General features: G+C 41.9%; 1 protein-coding gene across 1 annotated transcript in view; it reads left to right on the forward strand.

Moving 5' to 3' along the window:
- Nucleotides 1–17,568, forward strand: part of msantd1 (Myb/SANT-like DNA-binding domain containing 1) — a 24,339-nt gene extending 6,771 nt beyond the window's left edge. Inside the window, exons 2-3 of the mRNA XM_062067038.1 lie at nt 11,762–12,034; nt 17,156–17,568. Of these exons, the coding sequence (XP_061923022.1) occupies nt 11,762–12,034; nt 17,156–17,444 (562 nt within the window). The 3' untranslated portion in view covers nt 17,445–17,568. The remainder of the gene's footprint in view (nt 1–11,761; nt 12,035–17,155) is intronic.
- Nucleotides 17,569–21,646: the final 4,078 nt, after the last annotated feature.

The raw sequence follows: 21,646 nt of genomic DNA on the forward strand, positions 1-21,646 counted from the left end.
ATATACAGTATATAATTCATATTTATTTATTTTGCCGTTTTTGTTCACATGTTAAAGGTGTTTTAATGAATATACATGCATGTTTAACATATAGATTCCTTTCTTTCATGAAGACAAGAATATAAGTTGGTGTATTACCTGATTCTGATGACTTGCATTGATTGGAATCAGACAGCAGTGCTGATAACGTCCACGTTTTCAAATGGAGGACAAAAAAAGTTCCTCCTTTCTGTCTAATACCACATAAAAGTGGTTGGTTTTTGGCATCTTTTTTGTCCAGCTTCCATATTCGTTTGTATACACTTTACAAGAAATACATTGGCGGCAAACTCCGTAGCTTGCTAGCTTGTTTGCGCTGGCTTTCGGAGACTCTTATTTTGTTAGCTCAGGCGCAATGGAGCGGCACTTTTATTGTGAAGACAGGGACTGTGCGATCAGTCTTTAGGCTTTTGGCTGGAGGTACGGTTGAAATAAAAAAGTGTCTTTTTTCCTTCACACTTTTGATTGATTGATTGAAACTTTTATTAGTAGATTGCACAGTACAGTACATATTCCGTAAATTTACCACTAAATGGTAACACCTGAATACGTTTTTCAACACGTGTGACGGTCATGTAACCGCCTGGCTCTGTTTGATTGGTGAAACGGAGTCCAACGTCACCAGTGACTACATCTGATTGGTGAAACGGAGTCAAACGTCACCAGTGACTGCATCTGATTGGTGAAACGCAGGCATGCGTAGATCCTACTTTGAAGGTCGGTCTGACAAACCAAAACAAACAAAGCGTGCATTAACAGATCGATAAAAATCAGTAGCGAGTAGCGAGCTGAATGTAGATAAATGGAGCGGAGTAAAAGTAGCGTTTCTTCTCTATAAATATACTCAAGTAAAAGTAAAAGTATGTTGCATTAAAACTACTCTTAGAAGTACAATTTATCCCAAAAGTTACTCAAGTAGATGTAACGGAGTAAATGTAGCGCGTTACTACCCACCTCTGTATATATATATGTATATATATATATATATATATATATATATATATATATATATATATATATACACACTACCGTTCAAAAGTTTGGGGTCACATTGAAATGTCCTTATTTTTGAAGGAAAAGCACTGTACTTTTCAATGAAGATAACTTTTAAACTAGTCCTAACTTTAAAGAAATACACTCTATACATTGCTAATGTGGTAAATGACTATTCTAGCTGCAAATGTCTGGTTTTTGGTGCAATATCTACATAGGTGTATAGAGGCCCATTTCTAGCAACTATCACTCCAGTGTTCTAATGGTACAATGTGTTTGCTCATTGGCTCAGAAGGCTAATTGATGATTAGAAAATCCTTGTGCAATCATGTTCACACATCTGAAAACAGTTTAGCTCGTTACAGAAGCTACAAAACTGACCTTCCTTTGAGCAGATTGAGTTTCTGGAGCATCACATTTGTGGGGTCAATTAAACGCTCAAAATGGCTTACGGCTAATGCCATAGCATGCCGGCCCAATAACTTTCATCTGAAACTCGACAGTCTATTCTTGTTCTTAGAAATGAAGGCTATTCCACAAAATTGTTTGGGTGACCCCAAACTTTTGAACGGTAGTGTGTGTATATATATATATATATATATATATATATATACTGTGTGTGTGTGTGTGGTCCCTAAACTACATTAAACACTCCAAGTCAAAAAAATATTTTACAAGGTTAAAATATAAACTAAAAAGCATTAAAAACATTGGGCTTTTATTGTTGCACTCAAAGACTAATTGACAATATTCCATATTACATATAGTCTGCCATAATTAAGGATTAGATTAGAATAGAACAGAAAGTTTTACTAACATTTATATTACATTTTTCATGATTTGTGGTTGCCACTCCTGGTCTGCGCTTTAAGAAAAATACAATTATTAATAAATACTAAAAACAAAACTATGAATAAGCTTATACACAGATAAGCAATGTAGCGGGTAAAACATTTATTAAAGACAAAACACAAATTGTAGGAATTTGTTACAAAATTCAGTCATTTCGCTTGCGTTCACACTAATTGGGCGGTCTTAACTCAGTTAATATTTTCCATCAAGCCAAGTAGCTCTGTGTGCATCTATGTATCACATTTGCAGAACATGGCAGCTGGTTACTTTTGAGAGTAGTTTATGTGTGTTTGTGAGAACGACAACGTGTTGGCTGAGTGACGTGAGTGAGTGGGCGAGTAAAGAGAGAGAGGTAGCACGTGCACTGCGCAGTAGAGAGATGAACGGGTCCAGTTGTGGCCTGCAAAACTAATAATCAATAATCAATCAGATTGTCACGAATCGGCGGCCTCTAATTCTGACCGGAAAGCTGAGTTTAGCAGACCCATTGTCGGGTAAAATGAAGGGTGTTGCCCCCGACGAAAACATCGACCCTGAAGGGAATGTCTGCCCTGTGCTCCTCGACTATAGTCTGCATGGGTTCCAAACAGCAGGAAAGGTGTAACATTATTACCTGTCACTCTTTATAACTCCTCGTGCAGATCTGAATGTTTATTATTCAAATGTTACCTAAGTCTGAAGCAGAGGTGGTAATACTAATCGTCACATTTGGCGAGGCGTGTTTTAAGCAGCTGTTGTGAGAGTAGAGTATGTGTGTGTGTGTGTTCTCCTTTAAGAATAGCAGTATGTGGGGTGAGTTACGTGAGTAAATGAGTGGGCAAGTAAGGAGAGGTAGCAGTGGCATGTGCAGGAGTGTTAATAGCATGAAGTGACCAAGTTGTAACTAATCGACGGCCTCATCATTCCGACCAAAGAGCGGAGCTTTACACTGACCTTGTTTTGTAACCCCCGCCAAAACATTGGCCCTGGAGGTAACGTCTCCCCTGCGCTCCTCGACCACGGTCTGGAAGCCGACAAGCTGGAAAGGTGTAAAACAGCACTTGCAGCACGGCGCCTCCCTGTTGAAAGCGTCACCTTTATTGTTAGTTTTAAAGTCCAAATACCTCCATATTGTGCTTCACACACCCTCTTTATTAACCAGTAGAATTGTAGTTTTTTGCCATTCTTCCTCTCCAAGATGTTATTGCTTGTATGTACATATATCTATGTTGCGTTTAGCCACAAAACAGAAGGTTTTGATTAGAGATGTCCGATAATATCGGTCTGCCGATATTATCGGCCGATAAATGCGTTAAAATGTAATATCGGAAATTATCGGTATCGTTTTTTTTATTATCAGTATCGGTTTTTATTTTTTTATTTTTTTTTTTTTTTTTTTTTTTATTAAATCCACATAAAAAACACAAGATACACTTACAATTAGTGCACCAACCCAAAAAACCTCCCTCCCCCATTTACACTCATTCACACTCATTCACACAAAAGGGTTGTTTCTTTCTGTTATTAATATTCTGGTTCCTACATTATATATCAATACAGTCTGCAAGGGATACAGTCCGTAAGCACACATGATTGTGCGTGCTGCTGGTCCACTAATTGTTAGGATCCGCTGCCCGGATCATAGTTTGTTTAAGTTTTCTAGTCACATGTGTTTTCAGCCCCTTGTGTTTGTTCGTTTCTGTTGCCATGACAGCAGATTATGCTCAGCTGCCTCTGGTTAGTGTTCGAGACGCTCACCTGTTGTCCGGGCACTAATCAGAGGGCTATTTAGTCTTTGCCCTGGCCTCACTCTGCCTGGCTTCCTAGTTTGTTCTCATGCAACAGCTGACGACCACTTTGCTTCCTGCTAGCTCTCATGCTAGATTATTTTGCTTGCTAGCTCCCATGCTAGTCGTTTTTGTTTTTCTCTTGTCTGATTTAGTTCGAAAATAAATCATTTTCCTACCTGCAAGCTGTGTCCGAGCCCGTCTGCATCCTTGGGAGAACACCACCGCACCTCGATGCGACCCGGTCGTTACAGTAGGAAGCCAGCAAGAAGAAGTTCTCTCGCAGCGAGCATGTCGGAGGAGATGGACGAAGGTGCGTGGATGGTGTTGCGAGCGATGGAGGCGGAGACTCTCCGCTATTCCCCTTCGGAGCGCCAGGACCTGATATGGGGTCCTAACGGAAGGTTGGTCCCAATCCACTCCGTTTGGCCCGAGGACATCGCCACACCTCCGCACCACCGGACGCGTCAGCGAAGACGGAAGCCACCCAAGAGGTCTTCACTTCGCCGCCAAGACGCGCCACTCCCTCAAACTCCTCCACCGGTACACAGCAAGCTACATTCAGCCCAAGATTTCCCTCTTCAAAGGTCTGTTAATCCCATCAACTACCTTACCGAAGACTGTTATGACTGGCCTGTCAATCACTGGGACTGCAGCTATGACGTCATTCCGTCGGCACCCCCTGATGACACGCCGCTTGATGACGTTGTCCCGTCCATTTTGGATGACGTCATAGACAAAGACTTTTTTAGACATTATGTCAATTCTTCCTGCCAGCCATTTTCAAGTGACTTTAATTCTGCAATAAAACATTATCAGGACATTTTTTTAAGGACTAAATCTAGTCAGTCCCAGTCTCAAGTGGGGGGTGACAATAGACATTTTGGACAATTTAGAGGAGAGGATTCTGCCCTCCCCCAGACCACCCTCCACCCACCCTTGAAGACGGTTCCAATCCGCAAGGAACGCGTCTGGGATCCGCTTTTTGAGGGGGGGGCTAGTACTGGGAGCTGTGCGAGTGGGGTGGCACAACGGCGTGCTAAGCCGCAACCTCCTGCTCGGCCACCGCCACCTGTCCTTCGGCGGGCTAAGCCACAACCTCCTGCCCGGCCGCCACCACCGGTTTTTCGGCCTGCTAAGCCGCAACCGCCAGCTAGGCCACCTGCACCTCGACTGGTTCTCACACCAGTACCTGCACCTCGGCTGGTTCTCGCACCAGTACCTGCACCACGACTGGTTCTCGCACCAGTACCTGCACCTCGGCTGGTTCCCGCACCAGTACCTGCACCTCGGCTGGTTCCCGCACCAGTACCGGCACCTCGGCTGGTTCCCGCACCAGTACCTGCACCTCGGCTGGTTCCCGCACCAGTACCTGCACCACGACTGGTTCTCGCACCAGTACCTGCACCACGACTGGTTCTCGCACCAGTACCTGCACCACGACTGGTTCTCGCACCAGTACCTGCACCACGACTGGTTCTCGCACCAGTACCTGCACCACGGCTGGTTCTCGCACCAGTACCTGCACCACGGCTGGTTCTCGCACCAGTACCTGCACCACGGCTGGTTCTCGCACCTGCACCACGGCTGGTTCTCGCACCAGCGACTCCGGCTGCCACGACAGCGACTCCGGCTGCCACGACAGCGACTCCGGCTGCCACGACAGCGACTCCGGCTGCCACGACAGCGACTCCGGCTGCCACGACAGCGACTCCTGCTGCCACGACAGCGACTCCGGCTGCCACGACAGCGACTCCGGCTGCCACGACAGCGACTCCTGCTGCCACGACAGCGACTCCTGCTGCCACGACAGCGACTCCGGCTGCCACGACAGCGACTCCGGCTGCCACGACAGCGACGTCGACACCTACCGCTTCCACGGCGACGTCTCAGCGACCTCGAGTGGTCCGGCTGCGCAAGCAGCTCTCTCAGAGGACTCAGAGGCTGCTGAAATTCTGGCGCCACTCACGCCCACCTTCTCGGCGGCCACGAATGTGGCCTTACCGTGGTCGTCCGCCTCGCCCGCCTCGCCAGCGGCAGCGGCGTTCCATTCGCCGCCGCCACCTGACCCTTCCCCGGTGGATTCGGGGACACGTGGCCTGGCGACCCACCACCAATTCACCCCCCCGCCCGCCCTTGACTCGTGAACTATTGCTTGTTTTTTTTGGGTTCCAGTTGTTTTTTTGTTTTCAAGGGACATCTGGAATCTGTCCTTTTAGGGGGGGGTACTGTTAGGATCCGCTGCCCGGATCATAGTTTGTTTAAGTTTTCTAGTCACATGTGTTTTCAGCCCCTTGTGTTTGTTCGTTTCTGTTGCCATGACAGCAGATTATGCTCAGCTGCCTCTGGTTAGTGTTCGAGACGCTCACCTGTTGTCCGGGCACTAATCAGAGGGCTATTTAGTCTTTGCCCTGGCCTCACTCTGCCTGGCTTCCTAGTTTGTTCTCATGCAACAGCTGACGACCACTTTGCTTCCTGCTAGCTCTCATGCTAGATTATTTTGCTTGCTAGCTCCCATGCTAGTCGTTTTTGTTTTTCTCTTGTCTGATTTAGTTCGAAAATAAATCATTTTCCTACCTGCAAGCTGTGTCCGAGCCCGTCTGCATCCTTGGGAGAACACCACCGCACCTCGATGCGACCCGGTCGTTACACTAATAATACTAACCTTTAAAAGTTAATTTTACAAATTTTCATTAATTACTAGTTTCTATGTAACTGTTTTTATATTGTTTTACTTTCTTTTTTATTCAAGAAAATGTTTTTAATTTATTTATCTTATTTTATTTGATTCATTTTTTTAAAAAGTACCTTATCTTCACCATACCTGGTTGTCCAAATTAGGCATAATAATGTGTTAATTCCACGACTGTATATATCGGTATCGGTTGATATCGGTATCGGTAATTAAAGAGTTGGACAATATTGGCATATCGGCAAAAAGCCATTATCGGACATCCCTAGTTTTGATACTTATTAGACTCTACCCACATTCTTTTGTTGAACAGTTAGCGGTCTGGTCTCCTGGAAGTTTTCTCAAGCATTTATTTAAACCAGGTCACAGGTAAATGTTAGAGCGTTAGTCTCCCGCAGAAGTCTGTTGATTGCATGTGTCAGCGGGTGCCTTAGCTAGCAGGTCTGTGCCAGAAGTGAGCCTGGATCAATAATCCTTCACTGTTCTTTTAGTCAAAGAGCCACTGGGTCGGAGGGTCCATGGCTTCCCCAGGGTGGGATAAGCCAAAAGGAAAAAGAAGCTACCCGAGTCTGCGAATGTGGGCATGTCCAAACAACATGATGCTTGAGTTTAGCCATTGATTGATGCAGGGATTTTGTGTCAAAATAATGTGTAAGTAATTAAAATTACAGGGTGTGAAGATGACTAAAATAATGTTTATAATATAAACATTTTCATATCTGTGGCTAGTTCCTTCTTTACCTTTTTACAGTAATTAAAGGGGAACTGGACTTTTTGGGAGTTTTGCCCATCATTCACAATCATTATGAGAGACGAGTACACACATCTTTTTTGGGGGGAGATCATAAAGATGGTAAAAAAAACGCTGCCAAAATGCAGCTAATAGAAGTCACCGTTGTGGCCTTCAAAAACCTCTAAAACAGGGGTCGGCAACCCGCGGCTCCGGAGCCGCATGCGGCTCTTTGACCACTCTGATGCGGCTCAGCTGCATATTTGCCGATCCCCCCGATTTTCCCAGGAGACTTATGGCTCTCAGTGCCTCTCCTAGATAACTCCAAGGGCAAATATAATCCTATTTTTACTCTAATTACTAAATTAAGGGTGTACCCTAATTGCACTGCAGTAACTGTCCTCTATAGCATTTACAAACAGCGTGCTAGCCAGCATGTTGTATGTAGCTTTTACTTGCACACGTAGGATACTAGGAGACAGCAAAGCATACTTAGTCATCAGCCACACAGCTTACACTGACGGTAGCCGTATAAAACAACTTTAACACTGTTACGTTACAAATATGCGCCACACTGTGAACCCACACCAAAAATAATGAAAAACACATTTCTGGAGAACATCCCACCGTAACACAACATAAACACAACACAACCAATACCCAGAATCCCATGCAGCCCTAACTCTTCCGGTCTGGATTATACACCCCCGCTACCACCAAACCCCCCCCCACACATCAACCCCCCCCCCCCCCCCTCCGTGCGTCGGTTGAGCGGAAGAGTTAGTGCTGCATGGGATTCTGGGTATTTGTTGTGTTGTGTTTATGTTGTGTTACAGTGCAGATGTTCTCCAGAAATGTGTTTGTCATTCTTTTTTGGTGTGGGTTCAAAGTGTGGCGCATATTTGTAACGTAACAGTGTTAATTGTTTTATACGGTACGGCTACCGTCAGTGTAAGCTGTGTGGCTGCTGACCTAGTACGCCTTGCTGTCACTTACGTGAGCAAGCTGAAGCTGCATTCTACATGTGGTCGAGCAGGTACACTGTTTGGGCAGACTGTAGAGGGCGCCAAAAGCAGTGCCATTCCACCCTGATATTCGTGAGCCTCCCGGAAATAATGAGAGGGTTGGCAAGTATGACGCTATCAAGCGACATTCATTCAAATCTCGCGGGCCGCGCTAACATCAAATTTCCATATTAAAGTGCGTGCCGGTGCGTGTGTCTGAGACCCCTGGTTAACATAGCACAAAGCAATTTAAGCTTTATATGCGGTGTTTTTCATTTTAAATTTAAAAATTTTATTTGTGGCTCCCATTATTTTCTTTAATTTGTGAAACTTGCCAAAATGGCTCTTTGAGTGGTAAAGGTTGCCGACCCCTGCTCTAAAACAACTTCAAAAACCTCCATCAATGTTTTATATGCACACTGCAAGTATATATATAATGTAGTAACAGACACCTTTATAACAATATGTAATATGTATTATGTACACACTGTAAGTATATATGTATATAATGTAGTAACAGACACGTTCATAACAATATGTAATATGTTCAATATTTACAGAATTTGGTCATTTTATGCGTTACCAGAACTTCTTTCCTCAGCACATTTATTTCCATTTCCATAGCAGTGCACTTCCGACAACAAATGTGCGTTCCTACTTTCGGAAATACGCGTTTGTGTTTTTTAATCATGTCAGACTTGATAACAAACAACAATGACTACTATTTTTGGACAAATGAGGATTCACAACATTATCTTTTTGAAGCTGAATATACGGAGGATGAACTGCTGGTTATAGAAGTGAGCACGAACAGAGGGTGAAACGTTGGAGCAAACGGAAGCTGAGAGAGTGAGGTTGGCGTGACTTGTGAGTATAAATGTGAATCTTGGAGGCAAGCTATGCGGACATTATTGGGGTGCTTACCCAAAGTCAACTTGAAAAAACGTCCTCGGCCAGCTTGACCAAACACACAGCTGCCCATCGAGTGAGTCACTATAATGTTGATCATGATACATGCAGAACATACACTGAATACACAGTCGAGATAGCTGTGTACAAACAAAACATGAAATGTGGGCTAATACTACTGTAATATGATTGTTCATGTTTTGCAATCAGTACACATTGTTGTTCTATCGCATTGTGTTGTGCGTTACAAACTCAAAAGCGATTTAGCTGCTGAAGTGAAAGCTATGTTACGTCTTACCCTAGCTAGCTTACGGCTAATGCCATAGCATGCCGGCCCAAGACGATGTGTTACTATGCTAGATAAACAGTTCCTCAATGTTCCCCCATACAAAAACAATGTCGCTACATTTTGGTTATTATACAGGTTACAGAATGTAAATGAAGTATTGTTGGCAGTTTTTGAATGCATTTTTAAAGTGACTTAGAGGCAGAATGGATGGATTCCCATTAGCTGCATTGCCAGCCATCAAGTAAGAGCCGGTTTTTACAAATTAGAATGCAAAAAAAACAGCTTTTGTCTTCTTGTCTCATTGCCTTGCCAGCAACTTAAGGTTCCAGGTTCGATCCCCACTACCATCATCCCAGCCACTGCCATTGTGTCCTTGGGCGAGATACTTTACCCACCTGCTCCCAGAGCCGACCACACTGGTTTAAATGGAACTTAGATAATGGGTTTCACTGTGTAAAGTGCTTTGAGTCTCTTGAGAAAAGCGCTGTATAAATATAATTTAGTTCACTTCACAATATTCAAACAACTAGACTAGCAGAGCACCAGGACCCCCCCACTTTAAATGCAGAACACACGCGTAGGCCCTGCGATTTGTGGTGGCCCCCGTTTTGCGTGAAGGAGTGCACGTGAAATATCAATAAAGGCCTACTGAAACCCACTACTACCGACCACGCAGTCTGATAGTTTATATATCAATGATGAAATCTTAACATTGCAACACATGCCAATACGGTTAGATTAGTAAAGTGCAATTTTAAATTTCCCGCGAAATATCCTGCTGAAAACGTCTCGGTATGATGTCGTTTGCGCGTGACGTCACGTATTGTAGCGGACATTTTGGGACACCATTGTGGCTAGCTATTAAGTCGTCTGTTTTCATCGCAAAATTCCACAGTATTCTGGACATCTGTGTTGGTGAATCTTTTGCAATTTGTTTAATGAACAATGAAGACAGCAAAGAAGAAAGCTGTAGGTTGGAAGGGGTTGTATTAGCGGCCGGCTGCAGCTTCACAAACACGTAGCCGGTGTTTCATTGTTTACATCCCGGAATATGACAGTCAAGCTTTACCATTGGCCTGTGGAGAACTGGGACAACATAGACTCTTACCAGGAGGACTTTGAGTTGGATACACATTGGCCTGTAGAGAACTGGGACAACAGAGACTCTTACCAGGAGGACTTTGAGTTGGATACGCGCTACCGTGAGTACGCAGCTGCGGCTTCCAAACATTTGATCTCTTGCCCGTACGTGCGTGCCGCTATGTGCATGTCACGTACGTAACTTTGGGGAAATATATGTGCTGTATGAACTTTGCGGAGGTGAACGGTACTTTGGGCTGTGGGATTGAGTGTGTTGTGCGGGTGTTTGATTTGTATTGGCGGGTTATATGGACGGGAGGGGGGAGGTGTTTGTTATGCGGGATTAATTTGTGGCATATTAAATATAAGCCTGGTTGTGTTGTGGCTAATAGAGTATATATATGTCTTGTGTTTATTTACTGTTTTAGTCATTCCCAGCTGAATATCAGGTCCCACCCGCCTCTCACAACATCTTCCCTATCTGAATCGCTTCCACTCCCCTCTAATCCTTCACTCTCATCCACAAATCTTTCATCCTCGCTCAACTTAATGGGGTAATCGTCGCTTTCTCGGTCCGAATCGCTCTCGCTGCTGATGGCCATGATTGTAAACAATGTGCAGATGTGAGGAGCTCCACAACCTGTGACGTCACGCTACTTCCGGTACAGGCAAGGCTTTTTTATCAGCGACCAAAAGTTGCTAACTTTATCGTCGATGTTCTCTACAAATCCTTTCAGCAAAAATATGGCAATATCGCAAAATGATCAAGTATGACACATAGAATGGACCTGCTACCCCCGTTTAAATAAGAAAATCTCATTTCAGTAGGCCTTTAAAGAATGACAGTGCGCTTTTTATTTTTATTTTACAACAAAAGTATTCCTAGCCCTTCCCGTTCTGTCAATATTAAGAATATAATGGCTAATTTCCTGGTTATGTTACTCTGGCGCTCATGGTCCAGTGGAAAACTGCATGTCTTAAAAAGAAGCAAATGCTGGGTTGAAATCCTGGTTGAAGCTTTTATAAGGTTTCTGAAATAAAAGGGGCTTTTTTGCAGTAAAAAAAAATAACTGAACAGTTTATTTCTCATTAATTACTTTTAGTACAAAACATGCATCAAATTAAATTCATGTTTGATAAACAAAAGTATAAAAGTCATTACACATAAATAAAGTGTAAAAAAGGTTATAATGGGGAGGGGGGCCTCCAAATAAAATTCTGCTTAGGGCCCCAATTTAGCCCGGGGCGGCCCTGCAGAGCGCTCCTGTCATATAGGGGATCTTTGACCAGCAGTAGGCCTTTAATGCACCAATAATTTCTGATAAGTCAATATACTTTATTTACAGTGTATGCAAGACACCGAAAACAGTTCCTTGTCTAAAAGTTGTTGTTCTTTCAACAAAACAGGCGACTTAAATCCACCGTTGGCGAAAGCGGAGAAACACCAGACTGGCCCTACTATAAAGCTATCGAGAAGATCCTCAGCAAGACCATGGAAAATGGCAGAGGAGTGGAGTTCCAGGCTGGAGCTTTCGCCCAGGCAGCAGACAAACCTTTGACCAAGCTGGAGGACACCATGCTGGGATACTTACCAGAGTACACGGGCTCCTCGGACGAAATGGAGATAAAGCAAGAGGTGGACTCGCTTAGCTTGGATAGCGAACACACACAAGGCTCCAGGTAAACCACAAGGGACAACAGTTGGAAATACAGTACATGTTTTTTACTGCATAGCGACAATACCCACATGTATTTTTCAGGGTTTTTCCTGGCTCAAATAAGTTAAAAAGTTAAAGTACCAATGATTGTCACACACTAGATGTGGCGAAATTATTCTCTGCATTTGACCCATCACCCTTGATCAACCCCTGGGAGGTGAGGGTAGCAGTGAGCAGCAGCGGTGGCCGCGCCCGCGAATCATTTTGGGTGATTAAAGGCCTACTGAAACCCACTACTACCGACCACGCAGTCTGATAGTTTATATATCAATGATGAAATCTTAACATTGCAACACATGCCAATACGGCCGGGTTAACTTATAAAGTGCAATTTTAAATTTCCCGCCACATTTCCAGTTGAAAAAGCCTTCGAAGGATGACGTATGCGCGTGACGTAGCCCGAGGAACAGAGGTATGCCTTCTCCATTGAATACAATACAAAAAAGCTCTGTTTTCATTTCATAATTCCACAGTATTCTGGACATCTGTGTTGGTGAATCTTTTGCAATTTGTTTAATGAACAATGGAGGCTGCAAAGAAGAACGTTGTAGGTGGCTGTAGCAACACAAGGACCACTTACTCGGATAGCAGACGCCTAGCCGATGCTAGCAGACGCCTAGCCGATGCTAGCAGACGCCTAGCCGATGCTAGCAGACCCACCGCACGGATGATCTGGTGAAGTCCTTCGTCGCGCCGTCAATCACTGGAACGCAGGTGAGCACGGGTGTTGCTGAGCAAAGCAGATGAGGGCTGGCTGGCGTAGGTGGAGCGCTAATGTTTTTATCATAGCTCTGTGAGCTCCGGTTGCTAAGTTAGCCTTAGCGTCATTAGCAACAGCATTGTTAAGCTTTGCCAGGCTGAGATCTATTAACCGTGTAGTTACATGTACATGGTTTAATAGTATTGTCGATATTCTGTCTATCCTTCCAGTCAGGGATTTATTTATTTTGTTTCTATCTGCATTTGAGACAGATGCTATCACGTTAGCTCATGCTAAAGATGCTAAAGAGCTTCGTCGATGTATTGGCGTGGAGATAAAAGGCACTGTAATTTCCATTTCGCGTTCTCGACTCTCATTTTCAAGAGGATATAGTATCCGAGGTGGTTTAAAATACAAATCCGTGATCCACAATAGAAAAAGGAGAGAGTGTGGAATCCATTGAGCCATCTTGTACCTAAGTTACGGTCAGAGCGAAAAAAAATATGTATTTCACTGCATTCTAGTCCGTCACTCTAACGTTCCTCGTCCACGAATCTTTCATCCTCGCTCAAATTAATGGGGTAATCGTCACTTTCACGGTCCGAATAGCTCTAGCTGCGTTGAAAACAATAGGAAAATATGAGGGAGTGAACAACTGACAACGTCACGCTATTTCCGGTAGGGGCAAGGTTTTTTTTTATCAGAGACCAAAAGTTGCGAACTTTATCGACGTTGTTCTATACTAAATCCTTTCAGCAAAAATATGGCAATATCGCAAAATGATCAAGTATGACACATAGAATGGATCTGCTATCCCCGTTTAAATAAAAAAAAATCATTTCAGTAGGCCTTTAAAGCCCCAATTCCAACCCTTGACACTGAGTGCCAAGCAGGGAGGTAATGGGTCCCATTTTTATAGTATGACTCGGCCGGGGTTTGAACTCACAACCTACCGATCTCAGGTAAAGAAGACCGCCCACAAAAAGTTGCATTCTGAAGCGACTTGAAGATGATCTGTAAAATATAGTCTATGCAACATTTTGACCAAAGAACCACCATTACATTTTATGTAGACCACAAGGAAGTGTTTTCAATTTAGAAAAAAATAATAATATAACCCCTTTAATGCGCCCTATACAGGACTGTCTTAGAAAATTTGAATATTGTGATAAAGTTCTTTATTTTCTGTAATGCAATTAAAAAAACAAAAATGTCATACATTCTGGATTCATTACACATCAACTGAAATATTGCAAGCCTTTTACTATTTTAATATTGCTGATTATGGCATACAGTTTAAGAAAACTCAAAAATCCAATCTCAAAAAATTTGAATATTTCCTCAGACCATGTAAAAAAAAAAAGATTTATAACAGCAAAACAAAATCAAACATTTGAAAATGTCAACTAATGCACTCAGTATTTGATTGGGAATCCTTTTGCACGGATTACTGCATCAATGCGGCGTGGCATGGAGGCAATCAGCCTGTGGCATTGCTGAGGTGTTATGGATGCCCAGGATGCTTCAATAGCGGCCTTTAGGTCATTTGCATTATTGGGTCTGGTGTCTTTCAGCTTCTTCTTCACAATACCCCTCAAATTCTCTATGGGGTTCAGGTCAGGGGAGTTGGCAGGCCAATCGAGGACAGTAATGCCATGGTCAGTACACCAGTTACTGGTGGTTTTGGCACTGTGGGCTGGAAAATGAAATCATCATCTCCATAGAGCTTTTCAACAGATGGAAGCATTTAGTGCTCTAAAATCTCTTGGTACACAGCTGCATTGACTCTGGACTTGATGAAACACAGTGGACCAACACCAGCAGCTGACATGGCTCCCAAAACCATTGCTGACTGTGGGAACTTCACACTGGATTTCAAGCAACTTGGATTTTGCTCCTCTCCAGCCTTCCTCCAGACTCTAGCGCCTTGACTTCCAAATGAAATACAAAACTTGCTTTCGTCTAGGGCTGTGAATCTGTGGGTGTCCCACGATTCGATTCAATGTCGATTCTTGGGGTCACGATTCGATTAAAAATCGATTTTTTTTTTTCAATTCAACACGATTCTCGATTTAAAAACAAATTTTTCCCGATTCAAAACGATTCTCTATTCATTCAATACATAGGGTTTCTGCAGGATCTACCCCAGTCTGCTGACATGCAAGCAGAGTAGTAGATTTGTGTAAAAAGCTTTTATAATTGTAAAGGACAATGTTTTATCAACCGATTGCAATAATGTAAATTTGTTTTAACTATTAAATGAACCAAATATATGACTTATTTTATCTTTGTGAAAATTTTGGACACAGTGTGTTGTCAAGCTTATGAGATGCGATGCAAGTGTAAGCCACTGTGACACTATTGTCCTTTTTTATTTATTTTTATAAATGTCTAATGATAATGTCAATGAGGGATTTTTAATCACTGCTATGTTGAAATTGTAACTAATGTTGATACTGTTGTTGATAATATTCATTTTGTTTCACTACTTTTGGTGTGTTCTGTGTCATGTTTGTGTCTCCTCTCAATTTCTCTGTTTATTGCAGTTGCTGGGTCGGGTTTGGTTTTGAAATTGGATTGAATTGTTATGGTATTGCTGTGTATTGTTTTGTTGGATTGATTCATTTAAAAAAAAAAAAAATTAAAAATCGATTTTTTTCCCACACCCCTACTTTCGTCTGAAAACAGGACTCTGGACCATTCTGCAACTGTCCAGTGCTTCTTTTCCATAGCCCAAGTCAGACGCTTCTAGAGATTTTAGAGCACAACATGCTTCCATCTGTTGAAAAGCTCTATGGAGATGATGATTTCATTTTCCAACATGATCTGGCACCTGCCCACAGTGCCAAAACCACCAGTAACTGGTGTACTGACCATGGCATTACTGTCCTCGATTGGCCTGCCAACTCCCCTGACCTGAACCCCATAGAGAATTTGTGGGGTATTGTGAAGAAGAAGCTGAAAGACACCAGACCCAATAATGCAAATGAGCTAAAAGCCGCTATTGAAGCATCCTGGGCATCCATAACACCTCAGCAATGCCACAGGCTGATTGCCTCCATGCCACTCCGCATTGATGCAGTAATCCGTGCAAAAGGATTCCCAATCAAGTACTGAGTGCATTAATTGACATTTTTAAATGTTTGATTTTGTTTTGCTGTTATAAATCTTTTTTTTTTACTTGGTCTGAGGAAATATTCTAATTTTTTGAGATAGGATTTTTCAGTTTTCTTAAGCTGTATGCCATAATCAGCAATATTAAAATAATAAAAGGCCTGCAATATTTCAGTTGATGTGTAATGAATCCAGAATGTATGACATTTTTGTTTTTTTAATTGCATTACAGAAAATAAAGAACTTTATCACAATATTCAAATTTTCTGAGACAGTCCTGTATTTTGGTGCGCCTTATATATGAAAAACGAACGAAAATAGACCATTCATCGGCAGTGCCCCTTATAATTCGGTGCGCCCTATGGTCCGGAAAATACGGTACTTAGACACAAAACAAAAGTGTTTTAAATAGGAAAAAAAACAACTTCAATTTTGTCCTAAAACTTTCCAAATTAGGCTTTTTATTGCCACAAATTGAAGTGTATCTAAAAAATTTGGAGATACATGTTTTTTTTATATACATAAAGCAAAATACCAGGATCCACATTTTGAGTTTTTGTTGTTTTTACCTGCAAAGCAAATGGACCAACATTCGAACATACATGTTTTTTATTTAAGAAAGTACAAAATAATTTATATCGGCTACACTTGTGAGTACTCTGCTGCAGAGGTTTCTACTTTAGTCATTAGTCAACTTCCAGCATCTCCATGTTCCAGAGCTCTCAGCAGCAAATACTTCTGTTTTCACTGGATGATGCAGCAAAGCCTCAGGCAATTCCACCCAGAGCTTGGACAGGAAGTATGACACAAATATGATAAATACGCTTGATTGTCAGAATAAAACGCTCCAAGTTTAATAGGAAAGCACAAAAATCAGGGGGACAAAGACAAATACAGGCATGTATTCTCTTCTCCAGGTGGATATTCCGCCTGTTTGGTGTTGAATTTATAGCACATAACAATTGCCTGGGCAAATGTGCGCGTTTTGCTGCGGGAACTTGCTGGCGACGTCAATCTTGCTAAACGGGTAGCTGCTAAGACGAGGTTTTTTAACAGTACTTTTCTCAGCGGGGGACATTTTGAATATGGCCATTTGAAGGCCGCTGACACAAGTTTGATTGTATTTCAAAATTTAGCAATTTTGAAAACCGCAAACCGTGCCTGTCATTTGGAGGATCTTTGCTTAGCGTGTTTTCAGAAGGTACATACAATATACCGCGTGCGATATTTGGTCCAATATCCTGTTCTTTGTTTTCTTTTTATCTCCAGTTCCCGTCCAGTGTCCGCGAGGAGAAACAAACCTAAAAGTTACATGACCATGAAGCGAAAGAAGCTACAGCTAATGCGATCCATGCTGCAGCAACAAAAACGCTCCAACCAAGCCATCGAGGAGACCTGCAGGGAGGTCCGGCGGGCTTTACACCAACAGAACCTGGTCCAGGTCCAGTGTATGCAGCTACAGGAACGTATGATGAGCCTTCTGGAAAAAATGATTCTGCCGTCCTCTTCTTCCATAGCGACACCGCTGAGGGCCGAAAAAGAGCTAGGAAAGCTATGAAATTAATTTTTCATCAGAGTTTTGCATTTTCTGTAAATATAGTGTTGAAATGTAAAAAAAAAAAAGTAAGTACTTGACGTAAAAACGGAATAGTTTGCATTGCTGCCAAATTAAACCAAATAGTTTGACATGATGTTTGTGTGACTTGTTGTATTTTTTTCCTTCCTTAAGGAGCTTCATTAGATCACCAATGTATTGTTTTCAGTTTCGATCTTTACAATACATCGCATTTTGCTATTTGTTTTCTTCAGTTTTCAGCATTAAGATACACTCATTTCATAAATAATTTTTGCAGTTACTTTATAAATGATTTGGTTTGTTTTAAAGCGATTACATTTTTTTTTTAACAAAGAAACACCACATTGGGTAAAGTAATTTAGCCCTTTTAGCTGGTGTTTTAGTGCCCTATTTTTTGACAATGTTTTGAAAATTTACCGTCAGTAAATTTATTCAGTGCTTTCCAGTACAATCAATTGCAAGTTTTACACAATTTTACCATTTAGATAATTATTTAATCGATGAATTTATTGCTTTGTGTTCGGGTAATTCTTTGCCTACAATACACTGTATTGAGCAACTTCGTTTTTCATTTGTCTTTGGTGTGTTTTTACAAAATTGTAAGTCTTTAGTGTTGCTTTTACGACAGTTTTTCCACAATTTTCAGCATTAAGAGACCTTATATCAGGAGACACTGTTTAATTATTCCACAATAATTGGTGTGTCAAGTTGTCCTTATTTTTTACTTGGTTTTCTTTCAAATACATACTAATCTTTGTATTTTTAAGTGATTTGTGTCCCTTAAGAAACATCACATTGAGTAAATTCATTTCAGTTTAGTGTCGGTTCTTGCTATAATTTTTACGTGAAGTTTAGATACACATTACTTTGAGTACATTCTTTACGCAATAAGCTAATGCTACTTTTATCTCTACGATACCGCTAAGTCACAATGACTTGTGAGAATATTTTGAAAGACTAAAATGACAAGAAAAATGTTTCCATAAAATCATGATGTTTTCAGGTAATATGGTTATATTTTCATAAAATCAGAACATTATTGTCAATTTACTACTTTTGTGGTATTTATTTACCATCTTGCAAGAAAAAGAAATAAAAAACGGTCAATTGCACTAGAAAGTATCCAATGTTAGGAGAATAATTTTGAAAAAAAAACAACTTTCTTAGAGAAAATAAGTTGTAAATGTTCGTCCCGTAAATATTTGACTTTTTAACGTAACGTGAGAACGTTATTCTTGTAAAATTGTAACATTACGACTTTCCATCCATCCATCTTCTTCTGCTTATCCGAAGTTGGGTCGCGGGGGCAGCAGCATAAGCAGAGAAGCCCAGACTTCCCTCTCCCCAGCCACTTCGTTAAGCTCCTCCCGGGGGATCCCGAGGCGTTCCCAGGCCAGCCGGGAGACCTAGTCTCTCCAACGTGTCTTGGGCCTTCCCCGTGGCCTCCTACCGGTCAGACGTGCCCTAAACAGGCGTCCGCAGGGCATCCTGAACAGATGCCCGAACCAACTCATCTGGCTCCTCTCGATATGGAGGAGCAACAGCTTTACTCTGAGCTCCTCCCGAATGACAGAGCTTATCTTCATCTCTAAGGGAGCCTCGCCACCCGATGGAGGAAACTCATTTCGGCCGTAACCCAAAGCTCATGACTTCCTTCGCTTAAAATTACTACTTTATTCCTGCAAAATATATTTTGTGATATCACAACTTTATACTCACACAGTTGTGAATTTTTTCTTGTAAACTTTATTATATTTTAAACTTTTTTTTTCACTCAATATTCAGATTTTTTTCCCCGTACAATGACAACTTTATGCTCACAACAACGTTGTCTTTTTCGTGATTCCTGTGCTTGGATGGCACAAATGTTGCTCCAAAGCCTGTATTTACTTTTCAGCATTAATGGTGCCTTCATAGATGTGTAAGTTACCCATGCCTTGGGCACTAATACACCCACGTACCATCACAGATGCTGGCTTTGGAACTTTGCACCTATAACAGTCCGGATGGTTCTTTTCCTCTTTGTTCCGGAAGACATGACGTCCACAGTTTCCAAAAACAATTTGAAATGTGGACTCGTCAGACCACAGAACACTTTTCCACTTTGCATCAGTCCATCTTAGATGAGCTCGGGCCCAGCGAAGCCAGCGGCGTGTTTGGGTGTTGTTGATAAATGGCTTTCGCTTTGCATAGTAGAATTTTAACTTGCACTTGCAGATGTAGCGACGAAGTGTACTTACTGATAGTGGTTTTCTGAAGTGTTCCTGAGCCCATGTGGTGATATTCTTTACACACTAGTGTTGCTTTTGATGCAGTACCGCCTGAGGGATCGAAAATCCGTAATATCATCGCTTACTTGCAGTGATTTCTCCAGATTCTCTGAACTTTTGATGATATTACGGACCGTAGATGGTGGACTCCCTAAATTCCTTGCAATAGCTCGTTGAGAAATGTTGTTCTTAAACTGTTTGACAATTTGCACACGCATTTGTTCACAAAGTGGTGACTCTCGCCCCATCCTTGTTTGTGAATGACTGAGCATTTCATGGAAACTGCTTTTATACCCAATCATGGCACCCACCTGTTCCCAATTAGCCTGTTCACATGTGGGAGGTTCCAAATAAGTGTTTGATGAGCATTCCTCAACTCTCTGTCTTTTTTGAAACATTTTGCAGGCATCAAATTCCAAATAAGCTAATATTTGCAAGTTTTCCAGTTCGAACATTAAATATGTTGTCTTTGCAGCCTATTCAATTGAATATAAGTTGAAAAGGATTTGCAAATCATTGTATTCTGTTTTTATTTACGATTAACACACTCTGCCAACTTCACCAGTTTTGGGGTTCGTATATGACATGATTTTCTTAGTACAAAACTACATCATTGTAGTAAAATAATAATGTTGTGTCATAATATTGAATCATACGTTATTGTTTCACAATTACAATGCTTTCCTACAGAGGGTCAAATTAGAGAGAATGAAATGGCAGCAGTTCATGATTTGATTTTATCCGTCAAACTCAGCCGTCAAAGTCAATGGGCAGATCCTAACACATGATTGGTTACCCTTACTCGGCACATCCACTTTTCTGTGGAACCCTTCTACCAAAGAAGCAGAGTAGTACTGGTCGGAATCTTTGTATGAGAGCAGGCACGTGCACAGACATTTTGGGGTTCAGGTGCTACAGCCGCAAAAACGGGCACCCATTGCCAAAATGATTCATCAGATTATCCATCCATCCATTTTTCACCGCTTGTCGCTTTTTGGGTGGGGGGGCTGGAGCCTATCCCAGCTGCATTTAGGCGAAAGGTAGTGTACACCCTGGACGAGTCGACCACCTCATTATTATCATTATGAATATTATAAAAGTCATCGCAGAATGTTTTCAATGTATTGTATATTTTAGTTAACGCAACCGTTAAAATCAAATCATTATATTGAATAAATAATCGCATAACCGGCAAAAACAAACAATCCTGACCATGGCTCTGAATGAGAATATGAGAGCGCTGGGATAAAAGAGCCAAAAGTCTGAGCTGTTAACTCAATGTCTGGCCAAACTTAAGGAATCAGGGAGTGAGGTTTGCCAACATACACTTGCACGGCCACACCAGCTGGCCTACGTTTCATATGTTTTTTTATCATTTGGTAAAGGAGATAAATCGTTGTTGTTGTGCATAATTATAAATTAAATGATAAATGGGTTATACTTGTACAGCGCTTTTCTACCTTCAAGGTACTCAAAGCGCTTTGACAGTATTTCCACATTCACCCATTCACACACACATTCACACACTGATGGAGGGAGCTGCCATGCAAGGCGCTACCAGCACCCATCAGGAGCAAGGGTGAAGTGTCTTGCCCAAGGACACAACGGACATGACTAGGATGGTAGAAGGTGGGGAGTGACCTACAGATTTTTCGTAAAGCTGACAACACATCATTTATTTGTTTGTTCTATTTTGCAAAGTTGAAGCATAAACAGCATCACAATACACCAAAATGTGGCTTCTTCACTATATAATAAATGTATTAATATATTTGTTTTAAACTATGGCCTATTGTTAGTCAAAAACATTCATATTTAAGCAAATTGTATACTTCTGGCCTAAATTAGGCATTTTCAAGCATACAGTACAAATAACAAAAAGTACTGTATTGCACAGCAGATCATCATTGAGCA

This window comes from Entelurus aequoreus, linkage group LG12, assembly GCF_033978785.1.
Source record: "Entelurus aequoreus isolate RoL-2023_Sb linkage group LG12, RoL_Eaeq_v1.1, whole genome shotgun sequence".
Lineage (NCBI taxonomy): Eukaryota > Metazoa > Chordata > Actinopteri > Syngnathiformes > Syngnathidae > Entelurus > Entelurus aequoreus.